This window comes from Rattus norvegicus, chromosome 10 (assembly GCF_036323735.1).
Source record: "Rattus norvegicus strain BN/NHsdMcwi chromosome 10, GRCr8, whole genome shotgun sequence".
NCBI lineage: Eukaryota > Metazoa > Chordata > Mammalia > Rodentia > Muridae > Rattus > Rattus norvegicus.
Window position 1 is genome coordinate 66,424,184 of NC_086028.1, and position 22,720 is coordinate 66,446,903.

The following is a 22,720-nucleotide window of genomic DNA, read 5'->3' on the forward strand; positions in this document are numbered from 1 at the left end:
AAGGAGTTTAAGATCTCAACTGTTTTTTCTCCCAGTCCTGCCAGTTTTCACTTCAGACATTTAAGAACTTCACCAGTAGGTGTGTGGACGTTCAGGACGGTAACAGCCTCAGACGGGATTGACCTTGTCATCATGAAATTACCCTTCCTTCTTGGTTGCTCTGAAAAATTACTTACTTCGAACTAGTATAGTCACTTCTTCAGTAGTATAAATATGTATTTCCCTAAATTCCTTAATTTTACCTTTCGGTATAAGAGTGTTGTATGCCTGTATGTATGTATAATGCATGTGTGGCTTGTGTCCAGGGAGTCAGAAAGGGAATAGGGTTTCCTGGAAGTGGAGTAACAGTTGTGAACTGCCATATGGATGCTTGGAATCGAACCCTGGTCCTCTGCAAGAGCAAAGGAAATGCTCTTAAACACTGAGCCACCTCTTTAGCCCCTATTCTCATGTGTGTGTGTGTGTGTGTGTGTGTGTTCATGTGGGTACATGAATGGATACACAGTGCACATATGCACATAGAAGCCAGAGGACAATCTTGGATGTTCCTTAGAAGCCATCTTCTTTGTTTTGTTGTTGCTTGTTTGTTTGCGTTTGAGATGGGGTCTAACTGGCTTGCACCTGGCAGATTAGCCTAGGCTAGGCTGCCCAGCAAGCCCCAGGGATCCACCTGTCTGACACCTTCCTCTCCAGAGTAGAGATTATAAGCACACACCATCTTGTCTGCTTTTACATGAAGGTTTTGGGGATTGAATCCAAGTCCTCATGCTTGCCAGGCAAGCACATTTAACAACCAAGTTATTTTGCCAGCCTGTTTAAAAAATTGTGTGTGTGTGTGTGTGTGTGTGTGTGTGTGTGTGTGTGTTGAGACAAGGTCACTTTGTACTGCCAAACTTGTCCTGACCTCAGGATCTTCTTGTTTTGACCGCCTTGGTACTGGGATTACAGAGTGTATCACCATACCTGGCCCTCTTTTCTTTCCATTAAACTCTGTATTTTTACATTTAAACCCATTTTAACAACCACTGTATAGGAAGTGTAAAAGTAACTTTTATTCACCAGATGTACTTGTCATCTCAGAGCTTACTGCTGAATACATTCATCCTTTCTAGTTCTTTCTGAATTCTTGCTGGCTGGTTCAAACCAGCCTTTCTGGCTCAAACTCTCCTCCAAGTTGACTGATTCAGTTTCTCTCAGCTTCTGACTGAATTTCTCTGCTTGACCTCAAACTTACTCTGGCAATCGGTTCTAATCTTCTGGCTCCTTCTTATTCTCTGGCTTATTCTGTCTTTACCTGAAACTTGCCTCTGTAAAACTGTCTTGGTAACACTGCCTCTACTCCCTCCCTCCCTCCCTCCCTCCCTCCCTCCTTCCTTCCCTTTCTTTTTCTCTCCCTTTCCGTCTCCCTCTGTTTCTGTCTCCCCCTCTCAGTTCTCTTTTAAGTCACATCTCTTTCCTATGCTGTTCTCATGAGGGTTGGGCATACCCCTATCTCTAACTTTTCCTGTCAATTCTTTCTCTGATTTATCACTTTGTCTGCCCCTCAACCAGATGTCACTTTCAAACATGGCTGCTTCCTTCTATAAACCAACCTTACTTTCATTGTTTTGGTTTAAAGGTGTGTACTAAGGGTGTGTCTGTCTGTATTCCAGCCAGTTCATACTATAATCCAGGGCATGTCTGCATTCCAGCATAGACCTAGAAGGTCTTTGGATGTGACCTCTTGCCAGAGGAGCCATGTTGCTGGATTAAGATCCCTCTGCAACTAAGGATGTTTGCTTTTCATTCAGTCTGAAAATATACTCTTTAATTTCCATCTTCAACTCATTGCAGTTGATGTAATTACAGATATACCAGATTTTTCTGTTATTTTATTAGATGTATTCTATCAATTTCCTTTGTTTTCTATTTCTTTCTCTCAAAATTTTGGCTTCTATTAGGCTAATAGACTACATACAGTCTCTCTCTCTCTCTCTCTCTCTCTCTCTCTCTCTCTCTCTCTTTCTCTCTCTCTCTTCTTTCTTCCTTAGACAAGTCATTAAACTTGCTAAGTAGTCAAGGATGACTTTGAACTTCTAATCTTCCCATCTCTACTTCTAGTTATGGAGATTAAAAGTATACACTACCATATACGGTGTCAATGACCCCCTACAGCTTCATGTATGCCAGGCAAGTGCTCTACCAAGTGGTGTCACATCTCCAGTCCCACATCTATGTTTCGGACAACATGTAGCTACTTTTCTGGTTTCACTTCTTATCCTTCCTTGAATAAGCAACTATAATATATTTTTCTAACGATTTGGTTGTTTGGGGTTCTCAGTAAGTCTCTCTCAAAGTCTGCCACTGTTCACATTTCAGCCCTTGGATTGGTTAAATGCTTGGACTAGGATTCCCCTGTACCCCCTTTTTTGGCTTTTGTGCTGTTGTTGGCAACCATTTTGATCAAACCTACATTATAAGTGTCATAAAACATTGTTGTTATTTAGGCTCTTAATGATCTCTAAGTAAATTTAAATAGCAAGAAGGTGTTCTCTCTGTTTACCACTATTGTGACAGTTTCTGTTCTTTACTCCCTTCAGGCGGGTCCGTGTTTCCATCTGCTGTCTTTCTTTTCGCTCAGGGGGAGATGGTTTGGCACAGGGAGCCACCGAAGATGCATCTGCTACAGTCAGAGCTGCAGCTCCTCTGGCTTCTGTACGTCTTGAGATTTTTACTTTCTTTTCAGAAGATATATTCACAGGGTATAGAATTCTAGACGGGCACATTTCTGCCCATCCTCCTTGAGTTCCCTGCAGAGCTCACTCTATTCTCCCTGTTTTGCTGTACAGCCAGAAACTGACTCCCACCCTTTCTCTCGTTCCTCTGTATGTACCTCGTCTGTTTTCCTAGATGCCTTCGCGATGTTTATTCTTATGCCTGCCTGGTCTTGAACAATCTCCGTGTGGTTTTTTCCAGGCCTTCTGGGGGATGTCTGAGGTTATTTGAGGTTTTCAGATCTAAAGGTTTATAACCATCATCAAATTTGGAAAGGATCAGCCATCCTTCCATGAGTTTTGTGGCATTTCTCCCCTTTTCCAAAGACTCTAAGACATTGTCCATCCACTTGAAGTTATTCCACAGCTGAGAGTTGTCATTAAAAACCCCTTCTCTCTGCTGTATCTGTATTTCGCAGTCTTTCTCTGGGATGCCTCCTTTGCTGTTAATTCCCTTCAGTGTGTTTTAGATCTCGAGCACTGTGGTTTTTACTCTGTAAGCTAAACTTGGGCTTTTAAATACACATGATTTATGTGCACATTTATTTTTACAAATGGATAACTATACAAATGTATATATTCTGTGTCCATACTTTGAATCAAGAGAGTAGTCCTTTTGGCCAATTCTTTGTGTGAATGTATATGTGTTCTCTCTCTCTCTCTCTCTCTCTCTCTCTCTCTCTCTGTGTGTGTGTGTGTGTGTGTGTGTGTGTGTTTGAGAGTACGTATGTACATACCACAGTGCATGGTGCATGTGTGGAGGCCAGAGAACTATCTTTGCCTTCTACCTTGTTTTATGGAAGACATCTTTTTCATTTTGTTTTATTTGTGTTTTTTTCCTCTGCTGTGTATGCTGCATTATCTGGTTTGTAAACTTCCAGGGACTCTGCCTTGTCTCTGCCTCCTGTCTCCAATAGAAGTGCCGGGGTTACAGATACTTCACCTATGTATCCGGTGTCTCTGGGTCTGTGCACGTGAACTCAGGCCCTCAGCTTGTGCAGTGAGTGCTTTACCCACGCAGGCATCATCTCCCCAGCCCCCTTTTGGCCATTTCTATTATTTGTTAGCGGCAGTGGACTGTTTTGTGTTGAAAGATCACTTTCCTGCTCTGTATATTTTTCCTGTTTCTTTGTGTGCCTGGTAATACTTGATTGGATGCCAGACTATATGAAGTTTACTATATTTGCATATTGGTTATTTTTATGTACCTATAAATATTCTTGAGAAATTTTCTGAAACATATTGAAGCTACTTGAAAATAGTTTGATCTTCTGGGCTTTGGATTTAAGATTTGAACCAGAACAGTTCTTAGTTTTGGGCTGACCATTCTGCATTGCTGATGGGAGACCCTGGTGGACCACAGCATCCTGTGGATTCTGAAGGCCTCTAGTTTGGTTGGTAGGAATGGGCACAGCTTCCAACTTCATGTGACTATTGGCTGCTGTCTTGGTTAGGGCTTCCATTGCTGTGAAGAGAAACCATGACTAAGAAACTCTTATAAAGGACAGCATTTAGTTGGGGCTGGCTTACAGGTTCAGAGGTTCAGTCCATTATCATCAAGGCAGGAGCGTGGCAGCATCCAGGCAGACATGGCTCAGAGGAGCTGAGAGTTCTACACATTGATCTGAACGCTGGCAGGAGAAGACTTCTCCCTGATGGCTAGGAGGAGGGTCTCAGAGCCCACCCCCACAGTGACACACTTCCTCCAGCAAGGCCACACCTACTCCAGCAAGGCCACACCTACTCCAACAAAGGCCACACCTACTCCAGCAAGGCCACACCTACTCCAGCAAGGCCACACCTACTCCAACAAAGGCCACATCTACTCTAGCAAGGCCACACCTACTCCAGCAAGGCCACACCTACTCCAGCAAGGCCACACCTACTCCAGCAAGGCCACACCTCCTAATAGTGCCACTCCCTGGGCCAAGCATATTCAAACCACCACAGCCACTGTCTCCATTCACCACTTCAGGACTTTCTCCTCTATGTCTGAGAAATGTTCTGCCCCCATCAGGAGCCTGCTGATTTCTCGAAGAACACATCTGCCATGTCTTATCTCCTTTTTGATATTTGGTTGCTCAGCTCCATACTTTTTTTAAAAAGGGAATCACCAGGCTCTTTCTGTGCCTTTCCACTCTGCACTGGAGCACAGAATACTCAAAGACACCCCCTAGGACAACCACGAGGTTCACTTTTATTTTTTTTCCATTTTTGGGGGGGAGTTTCTGTCCTTTATTACCAGAAACTTGGAGCCTAAAGATTGTTTCCCATATATTTTTGTCTTTGTTGACAGAAGTGAGAGAAGAAATTCATAATCTCTCACTATGCCTTGATGGGAAGAAGTCAGAGACTCCATCACTTCCACCAACCAACCTAAATCTTCCCAACAGAAGTCTAACCTCCATGCCATTCCGAAGTCAAGAGCACATTCAAATGACGACTAGCAGACTGCACGTATTGAGTGGCCACTGCATTCTGGGGGAGGGATGAAGCCACCGTACAACTGAAGGCCTTGAGTGAATGAGTATTACCAAACTTGATCTTCTTAGGGGCCGAGTAAGATAATTGGGCATCATAGTCTACTTGAGGGGACTCAGCCTGAAGTCCAGAGTGACAGTGACTTGCTCATAGCTGCCTACACAGTTAAGGGCAGGGTTTGGACTGTAAACAGAGCCTCCTCTCCTGCATAGCTTGCATCTCTTTTGTCTATTCTTTTGTCTACGGGGAAGAGAAGGAATAATCTGGTTTTCTGTTAGAAAAAAAAATACAGGAAAGCAATGCTTCAGTAACTGCTGTCTCGAGTGGGCCCCTGTGCGGCCGGATGCCTGCTGCACAAGGCATGATCCGGCTTTGACTCTTGCTCTTGGGTATGGATCAAGTGTGTGTTTGAGTTTCCTTTGAAAATGTCACCAGTGACTGACCATCATTCCTACTGAAGGAAGGGCTTCTCTATTCTCTATTCTCCTTGTGGGAGAATAACCAGACATGAAATCAGGTCAATAACAACAACAACAATGTCACTCACCAGGAAGTGGTCTGGTTTCTAGAAACTTGTAAGATAAGGCATTGGTGCATTCAAAGGGAAGCTGGCATCAGAAAGAGCTATGCATTGGGCAGCAAAGAGCTGTGGGGAGATAGCTCTGTGGGTAAAGTGGTTGTACAAGCATGAAGATGTGAGTTGGGGTTCCCGGAAGACACATGAAAGCCAGGTGGTGTGTACCTGGAGTCCTAGGGTGGGGGAGGCAGAAACAAGAGGATCCTTAGGGCTGGCTGAATCTGGGCGCTTTGGGTTTTGTGAGAGACATTGTCTCCAAACACAAAGTGAAAATCAATAGAAGTTGACCTCTGACCTCCTGATGTGTGGACACAGGCAAGCACATCTCCACACACATGTACACACACACACACACACACACACACACACACAGGCCAATAAAAAATGAAGCATGCAGCTCTGAGTTCTTTTTTTTTTTTTTTTTTTTTTTTTTTGGTTCTTTTTTTCGGAGCTGGGGACCAAACCCAGGGCTTTGCGCTTCTTAGGTAAGCACTCTACCACTGAGCTAAATCCCCAGCCGCCAGCTCTGAGTTCTTAACCAATGGCATGGTCTCCTTGTGTTCCTCAGGAGTTCTGTCAACATGGAGTGCCCAAGTCAGGGGAGGGAGGTAGACAGAGCCTAGGCCCTAAAGGTTAGAGGTCAGGCTTCAAGTTGCCTCTGTTCCCTACCAAACCTTTGTTTCTCCAGTGGTTACATGGGCCCAGGAAAGCCTGTCTCACCAAGTGGATGTGGTCTGGTGGTCTGGTGCTTTCTCAGTCTCATGGTGTCATGAGGGGCTAAGATCAGGAATGATTGTGCTGACTGTGGTGGCTTCCATTTGAGGGGCAGGGATGCAGTGCTGTGACAGAGAGGATTCTGAGAAATTGTACAAAAAGAGAAACAACATCACATCTATTGAATAGACCAGATCAGAGATCCTCATGGCAACTTGTCACACACAGTTCAAAGGAGAGTACCCAGATGCCTCCTGCTCTGGGCAGTGTGGGGGACGTCATATGGGAAGAATGGAGAAAGAGGAGGGGGAAGGGAAGACAAAGAGGGGAAAAGGAGGCCCCCTGGTGCTCAGTTTCAGTACTACACGGGAGTCTTTGTTTTTCTGACCCTTCTGCAGTCTTCACTAGCCATCAGCTTTTCCCGGTGTTACCTTTAGTCTCTGCTCTTTGTGTGCCCCAGAGTCCTAACCAAGGCAGAACACTAAAAGAGAGCAGACTGCAGGAAGAGGCCAAGGCCAGAATCATCCCTAAGTGAGGGCGCTCCGCGTACTTCCCCCATTCTTTGGTATTAAGCAGTTGGCATTTGCAAAGGGAAACCAGAAGAAGCCACCAGACTCTGGCGGCTGCCTCTTTCCCACGCTCCTGGTGGTCCGGTTCCTCACTCTCCGCTTGCTCTTTAGGGAGATGCTATACTTTTGCTGGGTAAAACGTCTCCATCTTCCCCTTCGCCTTTTCCCGGCTGCTGTTAAGTTTCCATTTCTGTTTGCTGAGCCAAGGCCTTTCCTCAGTAGCACATAGGAGACCCCATTTTATGCCTGTTGTCTCTGCACTGTGCTTCTCTCCCACCCTGTTCTCTGGCCAGAGCGGAAGTAGAATACACTGAGGGCAGACTTTCTCAGTCAATAGAGGCAAATCTTGGTGGGAAGCCCATTTCAATTCTAGGCCCCACCTCTTTCTAGCTGCATGTCCTTGGACACATTTTGACTCTGTGTTCTAGTCTTATTTTCTGCTAAACGATATTCAGTCATTTCTACTTGATTAGACTTGGGGAGCACACCTATGGTAATGGGGGCTATTACATCTAGCAAGATTCTGGATTGTGTGGGAAAGACTTTCAAGGATTCATCATAACACCAATATCTCCTCTATTGCCATGACTTCCTGAGAAGTGGGGAGGCCCTAGAGTCTGAAGGAGGCTGGGCTCATGCCTTTCCTCCTTACCAGCCAAGGAGACACCAGCAGGCTTTCAGGACAGGCCAAGGCTGCCCCCCCTCCCTGCCCCCAACTCCTACCACCCTGTTGGCTACAAAAATAGCTTCCCTAGTGGTAAGACTTCCAGAGTGGCTGGATGCCTGCCTAGGGTACACTTCTCAACTGAGCTGACTCCAGTCACACTTTCTCATCAGGCTACTCTCCCTTTGGGGTGTGTGTGTGTGTGTGTGTGTGTGTGTGTAGGCCAGAGAACAATTCTAAGTGTCATCCTCAGGCACATTATCTATCTCTTTTGTGACCATCCGTGACCAGCTATCTTGGTAATCAGGCTAGAGTGGCGGAGGAGTGAGCTCCAGGGGTTGCTCTGTCTCTGTCCCCTCAGTACTGGGATTAGAACTGTGCACCATCACACCTGCAGTTTCACATGGGTCTAGAGATGGAGCTCAGGGCCTTGTGCTTGTGACACAAGTGTTTTACTCACTGGTTCCCCACTCCCTCCTCAGCCCCTTAGGCAGAGACTCCAGAGCTCAGTTCAATTCAATAATTCACCACACATGGACAGATCCCGCAGCATGGGCGGGGCCTGGAGGTGGGTGCCGGACACAGAGAGGAGTCCAGCTCAACCCCGGAGACAGACAGATAAGTTCAAGTGCTGTACCTCTTGTCTCTACAAGTGTGGATGGAGGCAGGTATGGTGTGGTGACAGTCCCTGCTAGGACCTATGGAATCTTCCATGAACTTTGGAAACTGTGCCTGTAGGCCTTGGGATTAGAAGAATAAGTTCAGGAACAGATAAAAAGCCCACAGCCAAACATTAGCTGGAGCTCAGAAGTATTGTGGAAGAGTTGAGGAACCTGGAGGGGATAGGGACCCCACAAGAAAACCAACAGAGTTGGGCTGGAGAGATGGCTCGGTGGTTAAGAGCATTGACTGTTCTTCTAGAAGTCCTGAGTTCAAATCCCGGCAACTACATGGTGACTCACAACCAATAGCAACAGTATACTTACATATATAAAATAAATAATTTTTTAAAAAAGAAAACCAACAGAGTCAACTAATCTGGACCCTTGGGGGCTCCCAGAGACTGGACCACCAACCAAAGAACATAAGAGGGCTAGTCATAGCCTTCCCTGTCCTGCCCATATATTTAGGAGATGTGCAGCTTGGTTTTTATGTGGGTCCCTCAACAACTGGAATGGGGGCTATTTCTGAATCTGTTCCCCAACTGCTCTGCCTTGGCTGGCCTCAGTGGAAGAGGATGTGCCTAGTCCTGTAGAGACTTGAGGTGCCACAGTGGGTTGGTACCCAAGGGGGACCCCTCTCCCTTCTCAGAGGTGAGGGGGAGAGGGTAATAGGGGGAGGGGTTGTGTGAGGGAGGACTGGGAGGAGAAGGGGGCTGTGATTGGGATGTAGAGTGAATAAGAAAATGGAAAAAATGACAGGCAAAAGTTGCTTTTTAAACATATATGTATCTATCTATCTATCTATCTATCTATCTATCTATCTATCTTTCTATCTATCTATCTATCTATCTATCTATCTATCTATCTATCTATCTATCTATCTATCTATCTAGAAACCTTTGGAGCCACAGAAGCCTCTGTGACCTCAGCAGGTGCTGGGAGGAGAGGTTGGGTGTGATGGAGGGAGATTCTGCTGGGGAGGAGGGTCACAGGACCAGCTCAGGGAGAGGCCAAGTCTTTTCTGTGTGAGCCTGTGTGTTAGACATGAGGTCCAAATTACAAAACATACTTTGTTACTAGCTATGGTATGCATGTCCCTAAAAAGAGCCACACAATTTATATATAAAAAATACAAAGGATACCTAGTTAGAATTATCCGAGGAGTATAAAAAATGGGTAACCTTTCCTGTACACAGACCTCCGATGTTCTTCTCCATCTCTTGGCCCATGCAAACTTCTCTAGAATGTTTCGGTATACTAATGTGTGGACGTGCACTTCTAAAGTAAACATAGATTGGTGGGTGGGCACTTTGATTAAAAAATAGGACCATATTGAATGTAGTGTTCCTACAATTTGATTCTTCCCTTTTCCAGTCTGTCTTCCTCTCCCCCAAGGCCCCTCCAAATCTTCCCTGCCCTGTTTAACAGTGACAGAGAATTAAGAAACCACCTTAATTTAATAATCTTATTGACAACTATGTCTCTAATTCCTTGCTTATAAAAATGACTCCAGAAAAGATCTTTACTCGTGCTTCTTGGGGGCCATGTGTATGCATTTCATGTGGGCAGAGTCTGAGAAAGGAAACTTCTTTGTGTATGTGCTACAGCATATGTCTGTTGGAAGATGGTTTGGGGCACTGTATATTCAGTTGCTGATTTCTGTGCCCACAGATCTGGCTACAGTCTGGACACTAGTGTGGTCATGATTATTGAACTGTTTCCTGTATATATGTTGTTTGAAGAATGCTCCCCAATTGCCTCTGATTGATTAATTAGGAGCTGATCAGCCCATGACTGGGCAGAGAAGGTAGGGCTTCTGCTCCCAGGGGAGCATCCCAAAAGGGGGAGAGAAGGAAGAGAAGAGGAGGCAAAGGGTCCAGGAGGAGTCCTGATGAGCAGGTCGCCAATGGATTAGCCATGAGGGCACAGATGGAGCAGAGGAAAGTAGGTTGAAACTCAAAGCACAAGCAACAATGGGCCTGTGGCTGGGAAATAGATGGCTTAGAAGGTTAGCATAGATGAATATCTGCCCAGCCATAGTGGTTATAGCTTGTTAATAAGTTTAATAGATCTTTATGGCAATTATTTGGGAGCTAGAAAGGGAACAGATAAGGCTACCATTCTTAAATTGCAGCCTACGTATGTCTAGGGTCAGAGGACAACTTTTCCACTCTAGTCTCAGGAAGGGAACTCATCACCAAGATTGACAGCAAATGCCTTTACCTGCCGAGCCATCTCATTGGCCTGGTATGCAATTGTTTTTTAACTTTAAACTTTTAAAGAAAGATTTATTTATTTATTTTATGTACTTGTGAGTGTGTCTGAGGATATGTAGGTGAACCACATACCTGCATACACGCTTGATGCCTGTGGAGATCAGAAGGGAGGGTGTTGGATCTTGAAAAACTGGAGTAACAAGTGGTTGGGAGTTGCCCTTAGTGGGTGTTGGGAATCAAACTCAGGTCCTCTCCAAGAGTAGTAAGTGTCTTAACTGTTGAGCTCCCATATTAATGGTACCTGTCAACATCACACTTGCCCCCAGCCTCAAATCTCTCCCAGTTTAATGCATGTAGCAGGTAACCTTGGAGTGATGAATTTTGACCTTTTTGAGAGAGAGAGAGAGAGAGAGAGAGAGAGAGAGAGAGAGAGAGAGAGAGAGAACACTGCAGGTCTCAGAGCAACCACTGAAGCAATATAACTGCTGTTTATTCACTCACTTACTGGTCTACAGTGATGGGCTCTGCTCTTGTTGCCGTAGAAGCCTGGTCTCCTAAGAACATTCTTTCATTGCATGGACCAAGACATGCATGCCAGCTTGTTTGATTACATACATGTATAGTGTAGCCAGTTAGCTGCTATTGTGAGGGAGTGAGGGGTGAGGGGTGAGGGGGTGAGGGGGTGAGGGGGTGATGGGGTGATGGGGTGAGGGGGTGAGGGGTGATGGGGTGAGGGGTGATGGGATGAGGGGTGAGGGGTGATGGGGTGAGGGGGTGATGGGGTGAGGGGGTGAGGGGTGAGGGGGTGAGGGAGTGATAGGGTAATGGGGTGAGGGGGTGATGGGGTGATGGGGTGAGGGGTGAGGGGGTGAGGGGTGATGGGGTGAGGGGGTGAGGGGGTGATGGGGTGATGGGGTGATGGGGTGAGGGGTGATGGGGTGATGGGGTGAGGGGGTGAGGGAGTGAGGGGTGATGGGGTGAGGGGTGAGGGGTGAGGGGGTGAGGGAGTGATAGGGTAATGGGGTGAGGGGTGAGGGGGTGAGGGGGTGATGGGGTGAGGGGTGAGGGGTGAGGGGGTGAGGGAGTGATAGGGTAATGGGGTGAGGGGGTGATGGGGTGAGGGGTGATGGGGTGAGGGGTGATGGGGTGAGGGGGTGAGGGGGTGAGGGGTGAGGGGGTGATGGGTGATGGGGTGAGGGGTGAGGGGGTGAGGGGTGATGGGGTGAGGGGGTGAGGGGTGATGGGGTGAGGGGTGAGGGGGTGATGGGGTGAGGGGTGATGGGGTGAGGGGGTGAGGGGTGATGGGGTGAGGGGTGATGGGGTGAGGGGTGATGGGGTGAGGGGGTGAGGGGGTGATGGGGTGATGGGGTGAGGGGTGATGGGGTGATGGGGTGAGGGGTGAGGGGTGATGGGGTGAGGGGTGATGGGGTGAGGGGTGATGGGGTGAGGGGGTGAGGGGGTGATGGGGTGATGGGGTGAGGGGGTGATGGGGTGATGGGTGATGGGGTGAGGGGTGATGGGGTGAGGGGGTGATGGGGTGAGGGGTGAGGGGTGATGGGGTGAGGGGTGATGGGATGAGGGGGTGAGGGGGTGAGGGGGTGATGGGGTGAGGGGGTGAGGGGTGATAGGGTGATGGGGTGAGGGGTGATGGGGTGAGGGGGTGATGGGGTGAGGGGGTGATGGGGTGAGGGAGTGATAGGGTAATGGGGTGAGGGGGTGATGGGGTGAGGAGGGTGAGGGGGTGAGGGGGTGGTGGGGTGAGGGGGTGATGGGGTGAGGGGTGATGGGGTGATGGGGTGATGGGGTGAGGGGTGATGGGGTGAGGGGGTGATGGGGTGAGGGGGTGATGGGGTGAGGGGGTGATGGGGTGAGGAGGGTGAGGGGGATGGTATTTCAGGAAGTGGGAGCCTGGAAGTTCTCTGGGAACAGAACAATCTAGCAGAGGAACACTACGATTTACAAACCCACGGGGAATGATTACTGGGGCTGTCTGGTCTGGTCGTCACAACATAAACAAATCCAGGAACTTCTCCAGCCCTGATAGCAAGAACAACAGAAAATAAAAACAAAACTCAGTAAGTGGTTTTCAAGCATGAGGGAGGAGGGGGCAGGGACAAGAGCGAGATGTCTTTTCAGATCCCCTCTCTTCTGCCTTGCCAAGGGAGTGCAAGAGCCAGTACGTTCCTGGTCTTCCATTCACTGTGGTTGGCATCGCCAAGACATTTGTGTGTGACTTTACCCTCCCCATTCGCAAAGAAAGACGAGACAGCTTTTGACCTATGTGTGGAAGTGTCCTGCACAGATTTCTTTACCTCTTATTAAAAAGAAACAATCAAACCTCAGAAACCAAACACCATGCATTTGGGAGTTCAGATAGCAAGCTGCTCATGAATCAAAAGATAACACAGTACTGGCCAGCAAGACCCAACAGAGGAAGGTTCTGATTTATTAACTTGTCTCCGGAGTAAGATAAAGTAGGAGAATCAATAGACACTGGGCCTCCTCCCCTCTGCCTGGGTCCAAGGAGGAAATAAGGCATGGAGGCATGATCGGGATAGGGAGAGACGGAATGATTCTCAGGGGTAGCACAGTACACGGTAGAGTGTGTTCTGTGGGAGGTGGTTAGAGGAGTGGGGTATCGCTGGAAAGGGAGGCGGGGATAGAAGGGTCTGAAAAGAGAGCCCTGAACTTCATCCTGTGGTTAGTGATGGAGGAAAGTGTTGCTATGTACTTTAGAATGATCATATCAGTGCAAGGGTAGGATGACAAGAGGGGGACAGGCAAGGCAGCCATATTCCTTACCAAGTAAAACTGTGAAATGTTGAATTGAAATTGCACCTGGGGTGGGAGTAATAATATCTAGCACTTATTAGGCATTGATACACATTACTGTGTACTAAGAATTATTCTAGGAACATTGTACACATGAACCCAGGTAGTGAGATAGGAGCCACCATTTTCCCTAGTCTACAGATGAAGAGAATGAGTTACAAGATCCTACATCTAGCAAATGGGAATTTGCCCTCAGGCCTAAGTGGCTGGAGAACTAGGGTGAACATCAAATTGGGATGTAGATTTGGAGACATGAGAAGGGAATAAATTTAGCTAGGGCTGTTGCCTTGAGAGCGTGGGACCAAAGAAGTTGTCTAAAGAAATCTAAGGAGAGGGTCATAAAACTCGGAACTATCCATGAACTCTAAAGGAGACACCTATAGGGATCCTAGGGTGATATCCATGGAGCTCCAGTGAAGAATGACATTTACATCATTGGGTTTGAGGCTCAGGAAAAGCATCAGGTCTGAAGGTGGCTGTGTGGTAATCATGGCAAAGGGTGAACTCACTTAGGGATCCACCTAATACCCCCAGTGTAGATATCTTGGTGTGCCCAGTATCTAAGGATGAACAAGACATGAGTTTATGAAAAGGCCCAAGGTTGAGAAGGCCAAGAGGTAGAAGGAAGACAAGAGTGGTTAGGAGTAGCACAGGAAGGATATGTCTGTCCATCTACCTCCTCATGAGAACCAAGATGGGAAAAAGACTGAGGAGTAGGGCTAAAGAGATGGCTTGGGCATTAGGATCTGAGTCAGAGTCTTCGCACCCATGTAAGAAGCCATGCATTATGACCCATATTTGTAATCCTGGTACTGAGAGGTAGAGACAGGAGGATCCTGCAGGCACACTGTCCCACCAGCCTAGCCAATCAGTGAGCTTCAGGCACAGTGAGAAACCCTGTCTCCAAAAATAAGGTAGAAACTCACAGAGGGAGATACCCAACATTGACCTCTGACTTCCACACGAGAACACATGAGTGTGTTTACTTGCAGACACAGACACACACAAAACACACACACACACACACACAATACACACACAGACAAACACACAAAATACACACACAGACACACAATACATACAAACAGATACACACACATAGACACGATATATGCACAGACACACAACACACCCACACACATAGATACACACAGATACATACACACAGGCACATACACAAACACACACAATACACATACATAGACACAAATGCACACACACAGCATACACACATAGACACACACACTACACACACAGACACATATAATACATACACACATACACACACATACACAACACACACACACATACACACACACAACCTGAGTGGTTGATATCCTTATTAATGAAGATGGGGTTTAGGATTTCATGGGCAACCTTGATTAAGAAACAGATCAGTGGAGCACTGGGCTTGAAAAGGAGGGGAAAGAGTCCAAGCAAGCATGGTGTCCTCTTCAAGAAGAAAAGAAGAGACTGCAAGGTTGGGGCTTGGTGTGGGGTGTGGGTAGGGCACATGAAAAATGATTTTAGCTATAACAAATGGGAATATTTCGAATGACTTTTTGGGAATCTTCCAACACAGCTAGACATGGTACCTAGCTCGCTGTAGCCAATCAACAATTCCTTTGAGAGATCTTCCTCACCCCCACTCCCCCAATCCTTGCCATTAACTCTATCTTGAGGAAAGCAAGCTCATATTTTATAGAAAAAGAATGTACAAAGCCTGGGGGGACCCAGAGATATTTCTACTTTGGGGGATGCATGGTAATCATGATTAAGTAGCTAAGCTGGTAGATGCTTAATTGATTCCTATTTTCAGTCTACTTGTGGGAAACAATGTACCCTGAGGATGTACAGGGAGTAGCCACACGCCAAGCTGTCTCTCTTTCTGGAACTTTCCCAGTGCTTCAGTGAGGTGGAACTGAATCCCGCCATATTTATGTGGCTCCAGCTTTGGTGGTTTGGAAGTCACTGAGGACACGTGTGATAAATTTTCTCTACTGCCTTGGAAAAACAAGGAGAGAACAACAACAACTGGGCAAGCCTCCATTTCTAATGGGGACTGTGAAGCAGCTACTAAGACTACGGGCTGGCTGTCAGGTTGACAAATGAGTCTTCTCTTGTGAAAGGCACAGGAGGTTGAATCCAGAAGCTGGAGAAGAGCTGTCACAAGCCAGAGGTAGGCACCTCCTACCCAGCAGCTGGGCCTTTCTGTTTGGGAGTGAAGGAGGATAATGTTCTTGTGAACCTCAAGGGGTTTCCTTCCATATGTTGGAGATATAGCTAAATACCAAAGCAGAGAGGAAGGGCGAAAGCCCTCCCCTAGGAGACCTGACTGTCAGTCACACCAGCATCAGCCATGGCCTAAATTTCATGTCAAAGAGTCTGCCCGTGAGGCCGGTGCTTGTGGCAGTTTGATAGCTTGGTACTTTGACATGGGTTTACTCAGTCACCAGGGCCTACGTCCACTTCTACAATATAACCGTGCTGCCTGGTCTAATGGTGGAGGCTCTGCGATATTTCAGGCTTGTAGAGAGCCAGGCTGCCGAAGGGAGTGTTTTCTCAGACAGGGACATACCTTGGTTTAACTGGATTTAAGGCAAATGCAGATTTAGAAACGCAATCTTTGCTTTGGTATTTAGCCCAAGAACATGTTCTTTTGTGATTACAGTATAAATAAATAATAAAGTAAAATAAACCAGCACAAAGCATGTGTGTAATTATGTGCAGGTGGGAGGACTTTTACTGTAGGAGCCGAGTTTCCTCACTCAGTGCGATGGTTCATTCCAGTCACAAGAGTCTCTTAGGCCCCTGTGCTAGAGTCAGTTGTTCCAGCGTGAGTCATACCGACCTTCCAGGAACGGGCTTTCTGTCCCACACTGCCTTGTCACCTCTGGCCTACTGGCACACTTCCTTGGACTCTGTTGGCACAACAGCATCTTGGCTTGAGAGCGACATGGCCACCATATTTCACCACAGATTGCGAACTTGGTGATAATTACATGATCATCAACAAGAAAGAAGATCACTTCCCATATTGTCATGTGGGGGATGCAATTAGTCCCCCAAACAACTCCCTCCCCGTTTCAGAGATGACAAAATGGGACAGAAAAATGACTCATGCCATCCACGAGAGGCAATATTTGAGCACCAGGGTCACCCTGGTGCAATGGGAAAGTACAGTGGATGGTCAGTCACCGAGTAGACAGCCGGCCACCTGTAGCTTCTACGGGAGCAGCAATTGGGTCTGTTTTTGTTGCCCCTCCCCCTCCCTCCACTGCCCCCCCCCCCCAGTAGCCTCTCAACAAATATTTGCTGAACAAATCAATAAAGCAAAGCGGCGTTGTAAAAGACACGAAAAGCTGGTAAAGAAAATGAATCATTCATAATTGCCCCATTGTGGGCATTTTGGCTTATTTCTTTCAAGTCTTATTTCCTGCGAATGTGCTCTTTTCTGTACATGTAAACATAACGTATTATTAGACTTAGCTCTGGGATGTGTTTTTTGTATTTCTCTATTAATATGAATGAAATGATGAAACGAGATGATGCGGAAATGCACTGAAGACTGTAAAATGTTTAACAAATATCTCGTTATTAGTTATAATAAGCAGAGAAATATTGAAACGAATGCGGTCGAATTCGCCACCAATTCCCTTCAGCACAAACAGTCACTTTGTCCTTGGACACTGCGAACAGGTTTCTCTTCCTCATCCTGCTCACCATGGGGAGCCCCTCTGTCTCAGCTTGTCAAGAGAAATACTGACTTAAGCTTCTCAGGAATCATCAGCTCCAACTTCCCACCCAGCCCAGAGTTGTTTTTCCATGTCATGGATAGAGGGTGAGCAGGGGAGGAATAGCCACGTCTCTCAGTCTTCTCAACAACAGTAGCCTCCACGAACACTCTCCCCTCCAGTCAGTGGAGAGAAAATTAGGGTTCAAGTGCTGGGGAGCCCTGTATGCTCGCTCTGTACTCGGAGAAGGGTAGATTCCCCAGGGGCTGTTGCCACAGCTGTGGTGGGCACATCTAGCAAACCGCAAAGTCAGGCTTGCTTTGAACAGGTCATAGCCATCCTCTCGAGCCCCCAGGAATTCCCTGACACATCTGTTGGTCTAACCCATGACATCAATTAGTCTAACCCATGCTTGGCTCTTTGAAGCCGCATGGGCTTGCTCCCACTGCACAAAGGAATGCTGATGGAGCTCTCCTCCCCCACATCCCAGCCTCTTCACTGGCTCTCTCTCCATCTGGGCCTCTGCAGGCTTGAACTAACACTGATAATTTCTGACAGCTCAGAGCCATATTCTTAGTGCGACTCTAGGCCCCGCCTTGAAAGGATCACCCTGAAAGGGCAAAAGGCTGTCAAAAGAATGAATACTTCAGTTTAACTACACGGAGGATTGATGGAGACAAGACTCCCAGGCTCTTTGCAGGGGAGAGAGGAACTCCACTTCCGTAAGTAACGGGACACATCTTGATGGGTTTCACATGGACCACACCCACTCATGTGGACCACACCCTCTCACATAAACCACACCTCTCAGGAGGACCACACCCTCTCATGTGGACCACACCCACTCACGCAGACCACACCCTCCTTGGGTTTCTATAGTTTTCACTCTTCTGACTCTGCTCTAGTCCTTCCCATCACTTCCCCCATTGTCCCTATAAATCCCAATGATCTCCGTACAAATCCAAGCTGAGAGCCGTTCACCTTAGGACACTTGGCTCTATTATAGCAGAAAATTACTGGTGAAATGTAGCCGCCACTCTTTAGCTGGCTTTGTTTACTTTTGGCAGGATCCAGGCCCACTGAGGCTAAGAGCTCAGGCTGCAGGCTCGCTCAGGCTGCCTGTCTGTCCGCATGCCTATACTGAGCAGCCCAGATTCTCCCTTTTCTTGATTGCCACATCCTTAGTCTGAAACTTGGCCCAGCTGTCCACCTTGAATCTTTCATTGCCCTTAGGAATACGTTCTGTTCACACGACTTACCTCAGTCTCTGGGGGCTGTAGAGTCCAGGATAACCTTCCAGAATCCATGCTCCTGCCCAAAAGCCACCATCTCATGACCACATGCTACAGTGCAGGCTGACCTTGGCCTTAACCAACTGACCAGGAGTATGCACAGAACAGAGGATGTGTGAGATCGGCAACATTAACACTTCCTCAGGGACTTAAAAAAATAAAGCTAGTTTATTAATGGATCTAAAACCAGTTTTTAATTCAGAATTTCACTTTATAATGTGACGAAAGAGTTGTGGTCAGTATCAGATGAAAAATGACAGCGGAGTCAAACTCTAATGGCAGGCTGGCCTAAGTACTGTGCCCACATCACCCACTCTGTAGCCATTCTTGCTCTCTTACAGAAGGCAGCCTAGCCTCCGACCACACTCTACTCTGCCTCACCCAGCAAACTGTCTTGGGTGATCTGACTGGGGACTCTCTTTTATTCTGGGAGAACCAGAACATCCCAGGAAGTTGGAGAGAGAAACAGTGCTTGTCTCTCAGCTGCTCAGCTTTGAGACGGCCTCCCTGCTGAGACTCTAAGACCATCTCCCTTTCTGAGACATAAAACCTACTTTAGGCATGGATGGTACCAGCCCTCTTCCTGCTTTCCTGTGATCCTGCTGGCTGGGTGGGGCTTTGCCCAGGACTACATCAAAGGATGGGTGGGAAACTCACAGAAAAGAGTCTTCACTCTTCTTCAGTGGGGAGGGCTAGTGACTGCTCCCTCCTTTTCCTTTTATAGGCCACTTTGAATCTTATTAATACAAATGACTATTAAACCTGCCTCAGAAGCTTGTTTTAACACTCACAGGCAAAAAAAAAAAATTAAATAATAAAAAGGAGTGGTAGAATGTTCTGGGAAAAGAGAAAACTCAACCACTCAGTTACTTTTCTTGCGCAAGTGATACAGAAGTCAGTGGAAAGTCCTGGAGAATTGGTGAAGGAGTTTATTTAGCCTCTTCCCCTGATTTCTGGGGAAAGCCATTTGCGGCGCCCAGCTCTGTTCCAGCCAGGAGCAGGCATCTCATTTGACCTCCGCATGCGTCTGAGGTAGCTGGGCTAACCTGAGGACCCCTGATCTGGGAAGCATGGGGAACTTACCCTCTGCTCTTGTGTGGCCACGAAGGTCTGGAACCCCGGAGCCACCCCAAAGCCCAGCTCTTGGATGAAAGGCGGCTCAGACTGACTGTGGATCTGAACCTTCACTCCTGCTTCAAACGTTGTTTCCTCTGAAAAAACAAATATGGACAAAGCCATGGGTCAGAGAAGGCAGACACTCATGGGGCCCTGGTGCTCGGAAGCTCCAGGGAATACTTAAGGGATCACTAAAGGCACGAGTACTGGCTCACATCTGCAGCACTAACCCGGAGCCTGTGATTTTCCACAGAGACTGGACCGGGAGAAGGATCCTGAGACAGAATAACCCACTGGCAGGGGGAGCTCAGTGCAGTCATGGGGTCCTCCTGAGCTGGGGCAGGGACAAGAGTCAGAATAAGAAAGCGAAGAGACCATGCTGCTGACTTTCAAGAGGGAACAGAAGTCACCTACTAAAAGATGGATTGAGCTTCTAGAAGCTCGAAAGAACAGGGGCATGGATTACCCCTCCCCCCACAGAGCCCTCAAACACAACACTGTGTAGCCTTGCTGTCAGTCTAGGTTTTAGAAGCCTAGGAAAGACCATTTCAGAATTGTGACTTTGGAAAGTGTGTGTGTGTGTGTCTGTGTATGTGTGTGTGTGTGTGTGTGTGTGTGTGTGTGTGTGTGTGTGAGATGTATGTGAGTAGTTCATCTGCGTGGGAGTCTGTGGAAGTCACAATCAGGATGTCTTCCTCAGTTGTCCATATCATCACCATCATCATCATCATCACCACCACCACCACCACCACCATTTTGAGACATTATCTCTTACTGAACCTGCTGCTTAGTATTTCTGCTAGGCTGGAGAGGCCCTAAGATCCACCTGTCTCCAGCCCACTCTAACCCACAGTGCTGGGGTTACAGGTGTACCTCACCGTAGCCAGCTCTTTCGGATGAGTTCTGGGCAAATAAGTGCATGTCTTCATACTGACATAGGTACTTTACTGAGTCATCTCCCTAGCCCTGGACCCTAGGACTTTTTATTCTTATTCTATCTTTCCATCTATTGTCTGTCTGTCTGTCTGTCTGTCTGTCTATCCATCCATCCATCCATCCATCCACCCACCCACCCACCCACCCACCTACCTACCTAGCTACCTATCTATCTACTGTGTTGCTCTGGTTGTTCTGAAATTTATTATGTAGATCAGGTGTAGCCTTGCTGTCAGTCTAGGTTTTAGAAGCCTAGGAAAGACCATTTCAGAATTGTGACTTTGGAAAGTGTGTGTGTGTGTGTGTGTGTGTGTGTGTGTGTGTGTGTGATGTATGTGTGTAAAACTCACAGAGATTTGCCTACCTCTGCCTTCTAAGTGCTGGGATTAAAGGCACCACTATGTCTGGCTAGAATATATTTAAAATATTTTTATTGTTTTAAGATTGTGTGTGGGTGCGTGTGTATGTGTGTGTGTGTGTGTGTGTGTGTGTGTGTGTGTGTGTGTGTGTGTGAGATGCAGGTGATTGCAGAAGCCAGAAGAGTCAGATGGAGTTGAAGGAGTTTGTAATCTGCACGCTGTCAGTGTTGGGCGCTCTTTCTCTGGAAGAGCAGTGTGTGCCTTTAACGCGTGAGCCATCTCTCCAGCCTGTGACCTTAGAATTAAAATAACAACAAAATCACGTTGTTTTCTGTTACAGCGGGAACGTGAATCTAATTCCAGTCAATTAGGCTAGCTCCCTGCCTCAGTCACTGTATTTAAAAATGTGATTATGAGATGAGTAATACTCCTCACCAAGCTCCCATCAGGCCCTTGGATAGATTCTCTGAAGCTCTTATATTTTATTTACTGAATTCTTTACTGGGCCATGAGCTGAAGATGAGAATGGCAGGAAGAGAAAAACAGCGTGTAACATTAGAAACGAAAACCCAGGACTTGCTTGAATGCCTACCTCCTCTGGGCTGCAAGAGATAGCCAGCCAGAGCAGAGGCTGCCCTAACGGGTTGGGCAGGAGAAATGGCCCTTGGCAGTAAGAAGTGACTGGAGAGGCAGAGCCCGGCTTCTCAGTTAGTTTGTGCTCTACGTTGGTGGAACGGAGCATACACCAAGGGGATTGCATCAGCGCACAGAGGAGGTCCCATGTGCAAACCTGTATAGCTCTCCCCCTTGCCCTATTTTCCTGCCCTCACTGGCAGCCTTGCTCTGGGCATAGCTCTGTTCTGCAGCACATGTGGTCACACCTCCCAAGGCTGCCTGGATCGGCTGTTGCTGGTTTCTGTACACAGACACACAAATCTCCTGCCTCAAGTGTCCTTCTGCACTGTCCACCTGATCCTTACCGGGTTTGCCTTGAAGAACTCGCTCCCTCCGCTCCACTCAGAATGACTTCTCTTGCTTCAGCAGCCACCTGCTAGAGCCTCTGCCACACTCTGTGACTGTCCCTTTACCTATCTGTCTCCTTCCTCAGGCTGAAGCTTCTTGAAGCCCAGGGCTGAGCACTGTCTGTGGGCCTCAGAGATCTTCACCAGGGCACATAGGACATCTACTGGATGAAAGAGTAGGCACTCCGGAATTAAAGCTTACCTACTTACTAATGGGCAAGGCCAGTCTGGGTTTTGTGTTAAATATTTTGAAAGACAAGAATGGGAAGAGGGTGGGAACATGCAGAAAATAGGGGTGCTAGAGTGTAGGGTGAGTGTTGGGGGGGGAAGAGAGGATTTATCAGTGCTGGATCATTGCTATGGTGCACCAAGGCTGACAGAGAAGGAAAGGTCTGGGGTTGGGGGCAGCCACAGGAATTATCAAGACTATAGAATATGTGGCAACCACTGCCTGAGGCAGGCTTGGATTGGTCTGTGGTTTGGAACTGGATAGGACTCCAAGGTCAAAGTGTGTGGATGTAGGGTCCAGCAGGCAGAACGAACTGGAAATAGACAACATTTTCATGATTTAGATAAGGCATCTGGCAGCTGATATGGGGCTTTATAAAACGGGGGCTGTTGCCAGGATGTGGCTTCAGACAAGGCTTCACATACTGGGAAGAAGTCATAGGAAGCTATGTATGTACATCTCATCTCTCTCCTATGGGTCAACTGTTTGCGTCTTCTTCATCCAGATTGCTCTTTTTGTGAAGGTGTGAATGAGAATGGTCTCCGTTGGCTCATATGTTCGCGT

The 22,720-nt window shown here is 47.3% G+C and overlaps 1 protein-coding gene across 2 annotated transcripts in view; it reads right to left on the reverse strand.

Moving 5' to 3' along the window:
* The window catches only part of Asic2 (acid sensing ion channel subunit 2), a 1,069,930-nt gene that overhangs the window by 55,876 nt on the left and 991,334 nt on the right, over window positions 1–22,720 (reverse strand). For both annotated transcript variants that reach the window (NM_001034014.1, NM_012892.2), the window contains 1 exon segment: window positions 19,578–19,705. In NM_001034014.1, the coding sequence (NP_001029186.1) occupies window positions 19,578–19,705 (128 nt within the window).